At 40.4% G+C, this 16,420-nt stretch overlaps 1 protein-coding gene across 1 annotated transcript in view; it reads left to right on the top strand.

Annotated features, from left to right (window-relative positions):
- LOC105388735 (orexin/Hypocretin receptor type 1) overlaps positions 1-12,099 on the top strand; it is a 122,900-nt gene extending 110,801 nt beyond the window's left edge. The window contains exons 8-9 of the mRNA XM_038109761.2: positions 7,748-7,860; positions 11,200-12,099. Of these exons, the coding sequence (XP_037965689.1) occupies positions 7,748-7,860; positions 11,200-11,540 (454 nt within the window). The 3' untranslated portion in view covers positions 11,541-12,099. The remainder of the gene's footprint in view (positions 1-7,747; positions 7,861-11,199) is intronic.
- Positions 12,100-16,420: the final 4,321 nt, after the last annotated feature.

Raw genomic sequence — 16,420 nt, 5'->3', positions numbered from 1 at the left:
GGACCTGGCCGGACCCGGAGTACCTGACGAGTTCCTGCGGACCATCTGGACGAGCCGCCTGCCCAGCTCCACTCAGGCCATCATCGCATCCCAATCCAAGACGGACCTGACTGAGCTGGCTGAGTTAGCTGACAGGATCCACGACGTCGTCGGTACCCAGATCGGAGCTACAGCCGCTGTCACGTCTAGAGCAGCTGCACCAGGTACGTCGGGTGGCGCCGGGAGCTCGGAGATCGCCGCCCTCACCAGGCAGATGGAGAAGCTGGCGGACAAGGTGGACCGAATGTCCCGCCCCCGGGAACGCTCCAGCAGCCGCACGCGCCACGGTCGTCGATCCAGCTCCACCCGCTCATCATCAGCATACCGACGGTACCCACAGTGCTGGTACCACCAGAACTTCGGCGAGCGGGCGAAACGGTGCGTGAAACCGTGCGACTACCCTCAGGCGGGAAATGCTCGGGGCAATCAGTAATGGCGACTGATGATTGTCCGAGTGCGGGTCGCCTGTTCATCACCGATCAGCGGTCGAAGGTGCAGTTTCTGGTCGACACTGGTAGCGACCTCTGTGTCTATCCCCGATCGGCAATAGCGCGACAGTTAAATAAAACAAATTACGAGTTGTGTGCGGCTAACGGAACTACAATAAATACCTACGGTTTCATAAATGTTGTACTAAACCTAGGCTTACGCCGCGACTTTGCTTGGCGATTTATTGTTGCTGATGTAACAAAGGCGATAATAGGCGTGGATTTTTTGTGCTTTTATAATTTGGTTGTTGATTGCAGGAACAAACGCCTCATCGATAATAACACTAGCCTCACCACCCCGGCTTCGCCTGCCCGTCGTACTGATGACATCTCATCGGTTAAAGTAAGTCTCGGTAATTCCGCATATACACATATACTACGCGAATTTCCAGACATCACTCGCCCACATGGTACACACCGCACTCCCAAACACAACACTGTCCACCACATCCGCACCACACCTGGGCCACCAGTATCAGGTTCACCCCGTAGGTTGGCCCCTGACAAATTAAAAATTGCCAAGGCCGAATTCGAGGCCATGTTGCAAGCTGGCACCTGTAGACCATCAGAGTCGCCCTGGTCTTCACCACTCCACCTCGCGCCGAAGAAGGACGACGGTTGGCGCCCTTGTGGAGACTACAGAATGCTGAACGCTCGTACTATTCCGGACTCTTACCCCATCCGGCACATCCAGGACTTCGCTCACAGCCTGTCTGGCTGTACCGTCTTCTCCCAGATCGACCTGGTCAAGGCGTATAACCAGATTCCTGTCCATCCGGACGACATCCCGAAGACCGCCATCACCACGCCGTTCGGTCTTTTCGAATTCCCGTACATGACGTTCGGACTTCGAAATGCCGGTCAGACGTTTCAGCGCTTCGTGGATGAGATGCTCAGGGGTCTGGATTTCACATACTCGTATATCGACGATTTTCTGGTCTTCTCGAAAGACCAGAAGACCCACGAGACCCACCTGCGCCAGCTCTTCACCAGACTGAGGGAATACGGTATGGTCATCAACAGCTCTAAGAGCGTCTTTGGTGTGCCGGAGGTAAACTTTCTCGGATACAACATTTCAGCCAAGGGAACACGGCCCCTACCTTCCAAGGTCGAGGCCATACACAGCTTCCCTGCACCTAAAACTGTCAGGGAACTACGAAGGTTCCTCGGGATGCTAAACTTTTACCGAAGGTTTATTCCCGAGGCGGCCACTCATCAAGCACCATTAAATGCCCTACTAACCGGATCGGTAAAAGGTTCGCATCCCGTGGACTTCTCTCCCCAGGAACACCTGGCATTCCAGAAGTGCAAGGACAGCTTGTGTCAAGCAGCAATGCTGGCGCATCCTGATTGCAACGCAAAGTTGGCGTTGGTCACGGATGCGTCAGACAAGGCCATTGGATCTGTCCTGCAGCAGCTGACCGAGGGAGCATGGGAGCCTCTCGCTTTCTTTTCACGTAAGTTGAGCCCTGCACAGGTTAAGTATTCTCCTTACGACCGAGAGTTGCTCGCCATTTACGAGAGTGTGAAATATTTCCGTCACATGTTGGAAGCTCGTGATTTTGTCATTTACACGGACCACAAGCCTATCACGTTTGCTTTCCACTCTCGTAAAGACAATTGTTCTCCCCGGCAGTTCAGGCATTTAGATTTCATCGCACAATTTACCACCGATATACGGCACATCTCGGGGAAGAACAATGTCGTGGCGGACACACTTTCGCGTATTGAGGAGATTGCTCAACCTGTGCACGCTGAAAGGATTGCCGCCGCTCAACTTGAGGACCCGGAGCTGAAACAGCTGCTGGCTGGAGACACTTCTCTGCACCTGAAGCAGGTAAGTATACCTGGAACAAGTAGTCGGTTGTACTGTGACATCAGCTCCTCAACCCCTAGACCGTACGTGCCCAAGGAGTTGCGTACTGCAATTTTTGCAAGCTTGCACTCCTTCAGTCATCCTGGCACCAAGGCAACTGCGAAATTAGTTTCTGACCGCTACGTCTGGCCAGGAGTTAGAAAGGACTGTCGTGAGTGGGTTCGATCCTGCTTACCATGTCAACGGTCCAAGATCACACGACACGTGTCCGCTCCATTAGGCACCTACAAATTACCCCAGTCAAGGTTCGCCTTCATCCACATTGACCTCGTGGGACCTTTGCCATTGTGTCAAGGTTTCCGGTATTGTCTCACCGCCGTCGATCGCTTCACGCGATGGCCTGAGGCAATACCACTAGCAGATATGACTGCCGAGTCAGTGGCAAAGGCCCTGCTGAGTGGCTGGTTCTCTCGCTTTGGGTGCCCCACGGATATAGTTACGGATAGAGGAGGGCAGTTTGAATCCGCTCTATTTAAGGCCCTATCCACGATTGCTGGATTCCAGCATCGTCGAACCACGGCGTACCATCCAGCTTGCAATGGACTGGTGGAGAGATTCCACCGCCAATTTAAAGCTGCGATAACTTGCCATGCAAACAACAATTGGGTGGAATCTCTTCCACTAGTGCTGATGGGTATCCGCAGCGCCTATAAAGAAGACGTACAGGCTTCAGCCGCCGAACTTGTGTACGGCCAGCCTATGCGCCTTCCAGGCGAATTCTTCGACCCTGAGGCTGATGTCACAGTTGATACAACTGATTACTTGTCTAGGCTTAGGAACTTGGTTAGGAACCTTCAACCATCACCAACAGCCAGGCACAACAGCAAGCACAACACATTTATTTTCAAGGACCTTGCCACGTCTTCTCACGTGTTTCTCAGGGACTGCACTGTTGGTGGTGCTTTGAAGCCAGCATACTCTGGTCCCCACAAGGTCGTACAACGAGGTGACAAGATTTTCAAAATCTTGGTAAATGGTAAACAGGTGACCGTATCGATAGACCGCATCAAGCCGGCCTTCATACTGTGTGACCCAGACACTACCACACCCACCACTAACACTCACCACAAAACACCAAACACTCCTCCTCACACAGTCACTCGTCACACTCCAAATGCGGAAAATCGAGACATACTTCGTGCTGATGATGATGAAGATGTCGTCAGGACGACGAGATCAGGGCGTCGCGTACGATTTCCCGACTATTATCGCCCTTGACGGTCTCTGGAGGGGGGTGATGTAGTGCCCTATGGCCTACCTATTTAATTTATTAAAATACCTACCAATCATACCTAATATCTTTTGCATGAACTTAAATTCAAAATAATTTTATAACTTACATGTATAAAATATAAAAATACCTATTTACAATATCTACAGTTTAATATCATTGTTGTAAATCATAAAGTACTAAATAAACGTAAAAATAACTTATACCTATTCTAAATTGTAAATTTAAATAAAGCATATATATATTAGTAATGTATAAAAGTAAAAATAATTATAATATAGTAAACATTAAAATAAGTGACAAACAGACAGACAAGACTAAACGTATTTTATATAGATAATTCTGTCGAGTCGTGCGCCGGCCAGCGGTAGCGCATGCGGTGACGTAGAATCCTTATCGCAGATCTACGCGCGAGCGAGATCGCATGATATTGTTCATATACTCGCACGCGGCTACCTGAGCCGGCCCGCGGCCGGCAGTCCGCTTTCGCACTCCGCCGCTAGTAGATTATTTTATTCGCTAATTATTTGCTTGCGTCGAGAATACCTACTCCGCTTATTCTTAAATCTATTGTATGTGCTATCATTTCTAAGCTATTTCTTCCACTATACTTTCTACTCCTTCTTGCTTCTTTCTAATAGACTTTTGTGTGTGTGTACTTTGTGCAATAAACTTTACTTCCATTATTGTGCACTTGGGACTTTTAATTATTGCTTCCTGCCTACACACGCCACTATATACCTATGTAAATGACTTGTAATATTATTTAAGTTATTACCAATAAATGATTGAATTGAATTGAATTGAATTGGTGCGGTCTGATGAGGAGCAGGAACATGGCGACTGGATCTCAATGATGGCAATAGCTAGGAACATCGAGATTGGGCTCGTTCATTTAGTCTCAGGGTGCTGGTTTCAGGTGCGGTCTGGTGAGGGTCTGATGAGGAGCAGGAACATGGCGACTGGATCTCAATGATGGCAATAGCTAGGAACATCGAGATTGGGCTCGTTCATTTAGTCTCAGGGTGCTGGTTTCAGGTGCGGTCTGGTGAGGGTCTGATGAGGAGCAGGAACATGGCGACTGGATCTCAATGATGGCAATAGCTAGGAACATCGAGATTGGGCTCGTTCATTTAGTCTCAGGGTGCTGGTTTCAGGTGCGGTCTGGTGAGGGTCTGATGAGGAACAGGAACATGGCGACTGGATCTCAATGACGGCAATATGTAGGAACATCGAGATTGGGCTGATTCATTTAGTCTCAGGGTGCTGGTTACCTAAATTAGTGGACATAATTCAACGGATTCAATCGTAAACTGCACCCGAAAACTACAGATTTCTCAGTATTGCGGGCGTTGACGAAAATGCGTTCTTAACTAACTGGATATATTTTATTACCGTGCCATGCTGGGCCCCCTGAAATGAGTCAGCAAAGCCGTTGGTTCCTTCCCCTGCAGTTATAAAGCAATATTGGATCTAGGTCATAGATCTGAGAAGAGATCTACGAAGAGACCTAGTTATTACTGCACTAATCCTTGTATTCAGAATATGTGTTTCCGGTCTTCATAGTAAATAATCAAATAAAAAATCTTTCCATAACGTATCTAATCTAACCAACGTGTGAAAACCCCCCAATAATCAACAATAAAAGTCTGACAGACACATGTACACACAGACACATTTATAATACCCCAATTTTTATCGGGGTTTAAAAAAATACAGTTTCCATCACGCCTATGCCTTCTACACAGCCTTTCATATTCAAATCGATGCAATGGCCATTTCACATCATCTGCTTTGAAAGCGGCTGAGCTATACGACGCACGGAGGCCACAATTCAAATGACACTGGGCGTTTTGGGACCTATGTCCAATAAAGATGAGTCATACATCGTTGAATAGCTCTTTTCAAGTGAGCAAAAAAATATTATGACGACAAATCCGTATAAGTTGTCCATTTTGAAATATATTCGTCGGAAGGAAGTATTTTTCTATGGCATTGCACTCTCTCTCCTGATGACAGTTAGGGCGTAATACACGTAAACACGTATTATTAAAATGGGAGAAATTACTTTCAACTGGATTTATTTACTGAGATAATAAACAAATATAATATTATATTGAATGATGGATGATCATTTTGTTATAAAAATTAAAATTGATGTGAAAAAGTAACAAAAAACATTGAAATTACAGAAATAAAATATAAAACTTTCAAGGTCCGATTATTCTAATTGGACAGTAAATCAGGACTAGCGCTTCCGTTATTCTTATTCTGCAAAAAAATACCTTTTCAACGACGTATCACTCATTTCTATTGATGCTGGTCCCAGCTTCCATACATTTGTGCCCATCATCATTTAAATGCCGTTATATTATGACTCGCTAATATCGATTTGACACTTCAAACAAATTGCCTTGATGTTTGGGCGATAACAGTTTCATAAATATCAAATAACCGGGCTGATATTTGGGTGTTATCTCGCACACACGGGCCGATATTTACGGAAATCGCCGCTTCTATTTCGAGTCGTGTTGAGCTCGAGTGGCGGGACGAGTGGTCTCGACGATAAATATACACTCACGGGCAATGAAAAAGTTTCACTCACGAAATGCCGACACCATACGACCAATACTTGCAAAAAAATAATTATAATTTGAACAAAATACCTATTTACATTTTTAGTTGTTGGTAATATTCTGATGCGCTGTTAAATGACGCTCCAGCTAATTCTTATTAAAATGACTCTGATTCTATTAATAAATATTATATTCTGTTATTTATAAAAATGTTCATTGAATGGGAAGGCACTGACTCTCAACATACAGGGTTACCTAGTTTGGGAGTCAGGGTTTTCATGTTTTATGTTTACTCTGCTTGTTTTCAATAAAGATTATTTATTTATTATTTATTATATTAACTATATCTCTTGCCCGCGAGCTTCGCTTCACCTTAAAAGGTTTTCCTGTAGAAATCCCATGAGGAAAAGTATCGTATGACATTATCCACTCTTCCAACAACCTACATAGTACATTGTATACATATATGATGGTACAGTATACATGATGTTCGGCCCATGACCTCTGATGGGAAGTATTTTCTTTTTTGAGCCATTATGTCCAAAACCCAAATGATTGAGACATAAAAAACAACATCATGTCAGTATAAAATGAAATTTGAAAAATTCATTATAATTTTGTCGGTCCATGTTCCGAACATCCTGTATATATCATCCTGTATACGTTTGAGAGCCCATAAAACCTTCGTGAAGTCTTACTATACCAGCGGACAAGGCGGTATAACTTTAACAAGAGCTTTTTTGAATATTTAATAAAATTCCAAGGCATTCAAAGCAGCAGGATTTTTTAATTATCATTCTATTGTCTAAGATTCTTTGTAAAGAAAATTTGTATTGTGCCAGCAGCAAATTTGCATGTATTTACTCGTAGCAGCATCTTTAAATATCAAGACAGAACGGGAAGAATATTTTAATTGTTTATGTTTTATCAACCTAGATCCTACAATTTTTTTTATTATTTCACTTGAAAACGGTTAGACTAATCCTAACTAGTCCTAACTAATATTATAAATGCGAAAGTAACTGTGTCTGTCTGTCTGTTACTCTTTCACGCCAAAACTACAGAACGGATTTAAATGAAATTACTAGACCCTGAGAAAAACATAGGCTACTTTTTATCCCGGAATTTCCACGGGAAAACTTTTTAAGACGAAGCGAAGGTCGCGGGAACAGCTATTTTATTATAAAATTTTGCAACCTACAACATAACACATAGACGACTATTTATCTCGTAATTCCCAAGATAGACCTTTTAAGGACCTATTCAAACCGACTCAAAACGTAACTCGAGTGAGAAACTGTACTTATAAAGCAAACCTCTGTAAGCAAATTGCTATCTCTGGGCTGTTAGAAGGCCTAGCACGGGGCGCAAGACGCGCACGCAAAGACGTGACAAAAGTTTTGCATCGCGCTAGATCACATCGCCCCGCCCCGTGCTAAGCCTCCAGGTTTCTTTGCCCCCAAACTGTAAGTCCCCACTAAAAATCTAAAATGAAAAAAAATCTACCAACTTAATTTAAAAAAGTATTATTTTCTAGGTTCGCCTACGACGTGCGACAGAGCGAGGTGATGACGGCCATCTCGCTCATATCCCACGTGATGTGCTACGCGAATTCCGCCGTCAACCCGCTCATCTACAACTTCATGAGTGGTCAGTATTGCTTGCACGTTTTGTGATTGTGTGAGCTACGTTTATACGAGTATCTTGAGTGCTAATCTTCTCAGATCACTAATATATCACAAATAATGTATAATGTCTGGGGTAAGGAACATAACATAAAACATATACATGCAAAAGTGGTAGGTATATATCCTCGTAGGTAGGTAGCCGAAAGGAGGGTTATCCTGAACAAAAGTTCGACTTCACGAAATTCGTTAAAAAAACAAGTAACCATGGTATAAAAGTGGTCACATGTATTTAGAAAGTACACATTACAATAAATGACTAACAATTTTCGACATGTTTTACTAATTCACTATGGATGTTATATCTGAAAATAAATGTTTAATAATAATAATAATAATAATAATAATTTTACTCCAGTTCTTAAATTATTTTTAAAAGTGTAACTTATCTGTTTTCTGATCTTTAAATAAAGAAACAAAAAAAAACATGATACATTTTAAAATCATGTGAAAAGTGTTTGGGAAAAGCTATTTTTTCGCGAATTTCCAACGCTTTTTCAAAACTTTTTTTTTAAATATTAGAGCCTTACAACAACAACAAGGTACGGTAAAGTCTAAAAGCTACTAACACATTCACAAATATAAGAAATAATAAAACTGTTCACAAAAACTAAAATTAATAAAGAATTCATTCATTCATAAACTCTTCGGTCATCGCTCTAGTACTTTGTTAGTTTAAATAATAGAACTTTATCGCAACTCTGATCTCTTTAAGAGCTTTATTTATGATAACAATAACTGGTACAGATATATTTGTTTATTTTCCTCACAAAGCTTCCACTGAAAGAAAATCTGAATAGATTTTTCCTCCAAAATAGTCGTAAAGGACGACCGAATGGCGAAGTGGTTAGTGACCCTGACTACTGAGCCGATGGTCCCGGGTTCGATTCCCGGCTGGGGCAGATATTTGTTTAAACACAGATATTTGTTCTCGGGTCTTGGATGTGCCCGAAAAATGGCAATAGGCCCGCCCCCTATTACATTGGGACTAACATAACACTCTGGCGAAAAGTGGGTGCAGCAATGCACCTCTGCCTACCCCGCAAGGGAGTACATTAGTACAAGGCGTGAGTGCGTGTTTTTTTTTTTTCCAAAATAGTATTTCATTCGGTACATTGATTCATTCATGTATTTCTGTTCATTCCATTTAACATCTATGCTTTTCAAAATTGTTGCGGAAGTGGTATACTTAGCCTCCTGACACCTGGCGTGCTATGAGTAGGACATTGAAAAAATATATAATATATAGTTTAAAAATACCTATATTAAAAGTTTTATGGAGTATCCCTGTTATTCCTTTAAACTTTTACAGAGTACCTATCCCTTAAACAATTTGTTCTTTGCCAGAAAGTGACAAAATAGTTCAATAGCTAAAACTTCCAATATTTTAGGGGGTTTCCAATATTATTTATTTTACCTCTCGGGGTCAGGAGGTTAGATGAAAGGGGGTGACTCAGAAGGTCAATCTGAACAACTTTTGGTGTAAGACCGTAGAAAATATTTGCTTCTCTTTAACCTTTAAGTATGGACGTGGAGTCTCACAGGCTACCTAATGTTTACGTTTTCATAGTTTTGCCTATTTCTCCCCGCTCCCCGCGATTGAGCGGCTCAGTAGCTTTTGTTTTAGTTGCCAAATTACCAATGAGGGAGGAGGTTGAGTCGTCCGGTGAAAATCACGTGAGTAATGACCATCAAAAAATTGACTGGAGCCTGTCAGGCTACACGTCCATTGTTGTCATACAATATATTTTGTATGGGCGATTATGTTTTTTTTTAGTTTTTTTTTCAAAATGTGAAAAATAATTAATGCTGGTAATTCTAAAGGTAAAGGTAATTTCTAAAAAAACTAGCACGTGTGCATGTAGTGCCTCATGTGCAAAGACGTGATATAAATAGACGATTGCCAAGAGAACTGAGGTTGACTAATGAATCGAGTTTTAGGTGATGATAATTATGGTCACAGAAGGTGTCCAGGATCAAGAAACCAGTCAAGGGTCCACAAGAGCATGTAGAATCTGTCCCGCGAAAAAACATAGGATGAATACCTATGTTTGTGTTGCCTGTGTGTCTCCAAGTGTTCTAGACCTCTGTGCATTGACTGCCAATAAATTGGCGCTATTAGACTGTGGTCAATATTTTATATAATAGTTACCTGAAGCAGGTGTTTTGTGTTTTCGGTTACTTATGTATTATATTTTAAGAAAATAAGACTAATTTTGTTATAGTAATAAGTTTGACTGTTTTTAATACCAGAAAATGTAGCCTCAGTAAATTTGGACTTAAAAGTGCCATAAGTTTGAATTTTTCACATTTCTATATTTTTTTAAATAATATTTGATTACATAAGCACGTTATTTTATTGCTAAATCCTTTAAATTCAATATCCAATCAGTTTTAAAGTAATCTGATATCAAATTCTCAAAAAAAAAGTGTATGCATATAGGAGCCTGTGAGGCTCCACGTCCGCACTGGTGTTAAGAAAAAATGACGTCCATACTTAAAGGTTAATAAAAGTCACATAGCAATCAAAGTTTCTATGTTGGTTTTTTTTCGCGAATTTCCGAAAGACTTGGAACATAAGTAGTTCAGAAGTCGCCCCCTCTCGGCTTAGTATACCATTTTTGCAACACTATAATAGAAGTTGAGGTCCGTATAAGCTCATATGAAAGTTCACCGATAATCTTGACGCTTTAAATTGAAATCTGTGCTTATCTTAAGAAATGCCTTACTGACATTTTGCTTACAGGTTTTCCTGGGTTTTCAGGTGAGCTGCTGAAAAGATAAATTGATGTATCACCCCTATTTATTACTCTTCTTTCTTTTTCATGCACTTTCATGGTGAACTTAAGCTTGGCTTCTCACGATATTTTTTTTATTCACATATTGTAATAAGTACCGTATTTAGGTCGTAATCATGGAAAAGCATGGACTTGAAAGCAGATCTGTAGATAAAAACGAGTAAATCGGTTTTGTTCACCCCTGTAATGTACTTACATAATTAATACCTACCTAGCCATACCAACTTTACCACCCATAGTGAAGTTACAATAAATGGAACCCAGTATATTTTGTAACTCCCTGAAACCAACCTATTATATATATACCTTCCTAAGGAAAGCACCTGTAAAATACAACAAGCACCAAATTAAAAAAACTTTTCAAAATTTCTTAAATAAACAGACCAGCAGCATGGCAGAAATCAAACTTTTAATTGGCTTTTAACGGTCACCTTTTTGATTCTCACCTTACCGCACTTATAAACAGCTACTTTTGACACAGAATAACGTCCGCCATTTTGTTGCAGGCAAATTCCGACGGGAGTTCCACAGATCCTACTTCAGGTGTCTCTGCTGCTGCTACAGCGCCGACGCTCCAGACCGCAACGGCACTTGTTTCGCCCCAATCGGGAGCTCCCGAGCCGGCACAACCAGGACCATTGTCAGACGAAACGACTCCTGTGCGAGCTATCGCCTCACCCACTTGTCACCTTCCAACCACAACAGCATCAACAGGGACTACTTTAGGAATACCAATACTTCTTTTATCGACCCCATGAATGGTCCCCAAAGACAGAAGGTACGAGACGACGCCATTAGTGAACCAACAGCTAGGTTCAGTCTGACCACTGATGTGGGTAAGGATTGACAATTAGGACCGAAGAAAGATAGACATTTCCCCAATGAACTTAGAGTTACGGACGGTATCGAGACCTACATAGCTAGGAGCACGAATAGTATTGATTGTAAGCCTCATTATGATTGTTTTAAGGACCATAGTGGCAAGTGCGACCCTCTGAGTAAGATGAAGGTGATAGAAGATAGAGTGAATGTGATAGAAGAGAGACACAGTGATACGTATGACTACCGAGATGGGGAGACAGAGTGGAAGGAACTGTTCACGGTTAAAGATGACAAGAAAAACGGGTTTAAGTTTAGGTTTAATCGTAGTTTGAACAGCAACTAAAGTTATGATATCAGATATAAAATAATGAAAATATTTATTAATAAAGATAGGTTGTAAAAATATTTAAGTCTTTGTATAACTTGAAGAGTCCAACTGTGCATTTTCAATTTAATGTAGGTATTTATGTGTATCATGTGTATGGCCTAGGTTCCTTAAATGAGTATTATTATCTACTATCTACTAAATAGGTAACTACATAGGTATAGTGTAAAATATGTTAGAAAATGTATCAGGCAAATGATTAAGAAAATATAAAAAATATTATCTACCTACCTATAAATAGAATTTAAAAATTCAAGAATTATCAGTAAATTTCGTTAAATAAATCGCTATTTGTATTTGTAAGTATCAGAGCTTTTTATAATATTACAATCTTAAAAATATGGCAAGTGATTAATGTATCATAAATTAATAAATAAAATATACTTAATTTAGTATGTTCTTGTATTACATCACTAGTTTTAAGACATAAGTGTATATGTAAGTTCTTATTGTAGTCTGTTTATATATTTCTATTACTATAAAAGATATGTATATACAGTTAGTTATTGGATAAACCTTAAACGTTGTATTTATTAAAAAGCTGGTAATATTTAAAAAATATATATATATTTTATGTATTAACTATGCTCATTGAAGTTAAGTTCAAGAATCGATTATGTATGTAAACTATATATCTATATATATTTATTAATTACATAGAATATGTATACTCTATGTATAGCAAATGTTATTCATTATTTAATTGATTCTCAATTTATTGTGAACTATAAAATTATGACTTTTATTTAGCACTTTGAAGTCGTATCACAAAATATATTAGGTTGTACAAACCAAATATACTTGAATGACTAGAAACAATGTACATAATAATAATATAATTGGTTTTACATTACACTAATTTGAAAATTAATATTTGTGAAGTATTATCAATAAAACATTGATATTGTAAGTAAACCAAATTATTTTTATCTTTACGCACGTCAGTATAGCATTAATATGATGATGATATATTATCCATATACAGTATGTTGCAAAAGAGTTAATGTAAGCCGAAACTCAGTCTATCAACTGAGCTTGTAATTGTAAACAAACTGTTGTTCTAGGATTTTTAAATTTCGTGAAAAATTTACAATCCCCAAAAGTTAAGTTACCCACCACCAGTTTTTTTTGTAAATGTAATTTCTTAAAAAGTGGTTCAGAGTGATCTGAGTCACCACTATTCGGTTAACCATACTCTTTTTACAGCCTGTATAGTATACAGAGTATACAAATTTGGAGTTTATTTTCGCGTTGTTCTCTGCTTACTGACATAATATATTTTTGTGCATATAATCCTACGAGATCTATCCTTTTCCTTCTGCTCTATGTATCATTATATCGTAATTATATATTTTAAATGTAAAATAAAATTAAGTACCTACTTACACAATTTGTTACGCTTTCGTTTTATTTCCTTCCCATTTTTACACGATAAGTATACAAATACAGAGGGTGTTGCAAAAAGGGTAAGTATACTTAGCCGAAACGGAGTGAATCAAGAATCAGAATGAAAGTTGTTCAGAATAATATACTTACCCTTTTTGCAACAATCTGTCCACACGACTGCCGATAACAAATGTTTAAGAAAAAACTGTATTTTCCAAGAATTAGTATCAATGTCTTTAAGCGCTATAATACTCTTGAGCCGCGTACAGACCGTCCCAACGAACGCCCAACGAACGCCCAACGAACGCCCAACGAACGCCCAACGATGGATATTTATCAAACATAATACAGGGCAGATTGAAGCCACGAAGGTCAACGAAATCCGTTCGTTGGCGTTCGTTTGCCCGGTCTGTACGCAGCTTTACAAGGCAAACTCTAAACGCGTAAATAACACAGCTATCTTAGTTTCAACAACTGTACTAAGATACAGCCGCAAAACTACCGCACTTCGACAAAACTAAACTAGAACTTCGACAAACAGAGATATGAACTTCAATTCCGTTTTCCAATACTATCTTGAATGGCCAAAACTACGGTGCACTACTCTGACTTCGCGGATTTGCGGACAATGTACGATCATGTCATAACTAGTCATAAGTGCAGCACTCCATTCATTTCACGCACAGCAAGCCGAACCCGTGGATAAATCCGTCATCGCCCACACACTACAAGAGCCCCGAGTTGCAGTCCAGTCGATTGTGAACTTTATTGAGCCTTGCACAAGGCACATAAAGTCGGCGAGCGCCGCGCCGTACCGCGAGCCGCACCCGATTTGTCTGCGGACTTGTCGCCCGTGAATGCCTTTGCGGGAATATCCCAAGGTCATCATAACAAAAGTTGTTCAGAATGAAAAGCTCTGTGACATACTTCCGGATGAGCACGTATGAAAGACTCACCCTGTATTATCTCTGGCACGCAATCGCGAATTGGGAGTAAACCACCTGGATCGCGGCCAGACAGGCCGCTTTTATTCTAAACTGTTCGGTGGAAGGGTGTTCTAGAGCGTGGATAGATTCTAAAGCTAGAGAGTTTTTTATGTCAATTTGAGTTACATAACACTTTTATGTAAAAAATATAGGGTGTTGCAAAAAGGGACTATACTAAGCCGAAACCTACATGTGCAAAAAAAACGTTAGTCACGTGACTTTTTACTACTTATAAAGAAAGTTTTTTTTTTCACGAATTTTGAAATTCTGATTTCAGTTTTGGGCTTAGATATACCATGCTGCACATGTAGGTTTCGGCTTAGTATACCCTTTTTGCAACACCCTGTATAAATACACTCACGAGCTCACGAGCAATTAAAAAAGCTCCACCGGCCAGAGGTTACATATTATGACACTGCAACATTTTAATTGATCGTCAGTGTACGATTTCCGCAAACTTATTAAGTAAGTGCGAATGCCATACAACACGTACAGTCAGCTGCGTAAGTGGCTGTACACTTTTGTACCTTGTCAAACTCACAAACTGCTTATTCAAACATTGACAAGGTACAAAAGTGTATGGCTACTTATGCACGTGGCCGTAACTCTAAAAGATAATAATATAGGTATGGAGTTGCAAAAGTGGTAAGTATAGTAATCCGAAAAGGGTGTGTCAGCTCGTCATTTTGAACAATGATAATACCTATAAGCGTCTATCTAAGTCTGTTAGAGATTACTTTAAGCAATTAGGCCGCCTTTTATATCTACTGTTTTATTTACAAGTCGTTATTTTGTAATATTTTCTTTCATGGGGCAAAATAAAGGGTAGGTATTCGATCTATTCTATTCTGTCTTCACTAAATATAGTTACCTACTTTTTAGATCTATTTTTACGATACCCACAGGCGAACCAATGAGATAAACCCGATGCAATGTGGTGCCGGCAAAAGGCAGAATGATAAAGCTTTGTGGAGAATGCATACAGGGGCTAGCTTAATGCAAAAAAGTAGAACGGAAAAAGCTGTCAATGGCGACATGCCTTTTACAGGTTCTATTCTTTACACGGGTGGTGAAGACTCGTTTTAAATTGATTCACTATGCTGTTTATGAACAGGATTTCGTTATTAATTTGTATAGGGCATTAGGGCTTCACCCTGGCGGTAACAAAAAAAAGCATTGTAATGAAAATGCACATCATACACTCACAAGCAATGAAAAAAGTTCCATGCAGTAATAAATAATAATAATAATATGTGGAAACATCTCACACACGGCCATCCGACCCCAAGCTAGGCAGAGCCTGTGTTATGGGTATTGGACAGCTGATATATCTACACAAATACATAGATAGATAGGAAGGTACATATTAAATATAAATATCAACACCCAAGACCCGAGTACAAATATCTGTTTTTAAACAAATATCTGCCCCAGCCTGGTATCGAACCCTTCGGCTCAGTAGTCAGGGTCACTAGCCACTACGCCAGAGAACAAATATCTGTGTTTAAACAAATATCTACCCCAGCCGGGAATCGAACCCGGGACCTTCGGCTCAGTAGTCAGGGTGACTAACCACTACGCCATTCGGTCGTCACTTCGTTTTTTTTCTTTTCTGAATTCTTACTAATTTATTTCCACCAGATGTTCTCCAGTACGGTTTTCTCAGGATCATTGATGGAATTCGGTTCTGTATTCAGTGATTTGATCGTAAACCTCAACGTAGTCATAAAACGGTGATCTCGGAATGTAAATTTGACTGTACCTCTGCCTACCTACTTACCTGTGGGGTCGCTTCAGCTTACGAATAAAGTTTTGGAGCTCGCTAACCAGAATTGTCACGTAGTCGGCACGCTTATGCCCGGGTCTCCTATTTACGCCGTAGGTCGCGTCCAGCGTCACGCCGTAGGCCGCGTCACGATGCTCACTACGTCTACGCGCCAACGTCGGCGTGTGAGGGAGACTGCATCAGTACATTTCTATAGTGAGCATCGTGACGCGGCCTACGGTGTGACGCTGGACGCGACCTACGGCGTAAATAGGAGACCCGGGCCTTAATGCAATGGGATAGAGCGTGGTTAGCATTGCACTTTTGTTTTTCCTAAGCTTCGGATCTGCTGATAAATCTCTTTCGTTCGTTCTTCGATTTAG

This window comes from Plutella xylostella, chromosome 20 (genome assembly GCF_932276165.1).
Source record: "Plutella xylostella chromosome 20, ilPluXylo3.1, whole genome shotgun sequence".
In the NCBI taxonomy this organism is placed as follows: domain Eukaryota; kingdom Metazoa; phylum Arthropoda; class Insecta; order Lepidoptera; family Plutellidae; genus Plutella; species Plutella xylostella.
The sequence above is the reverse complement of the archived record's forward strand: the minus strand, read 5'-3'. Positions and strand labels throughout refer to the sequence as shown.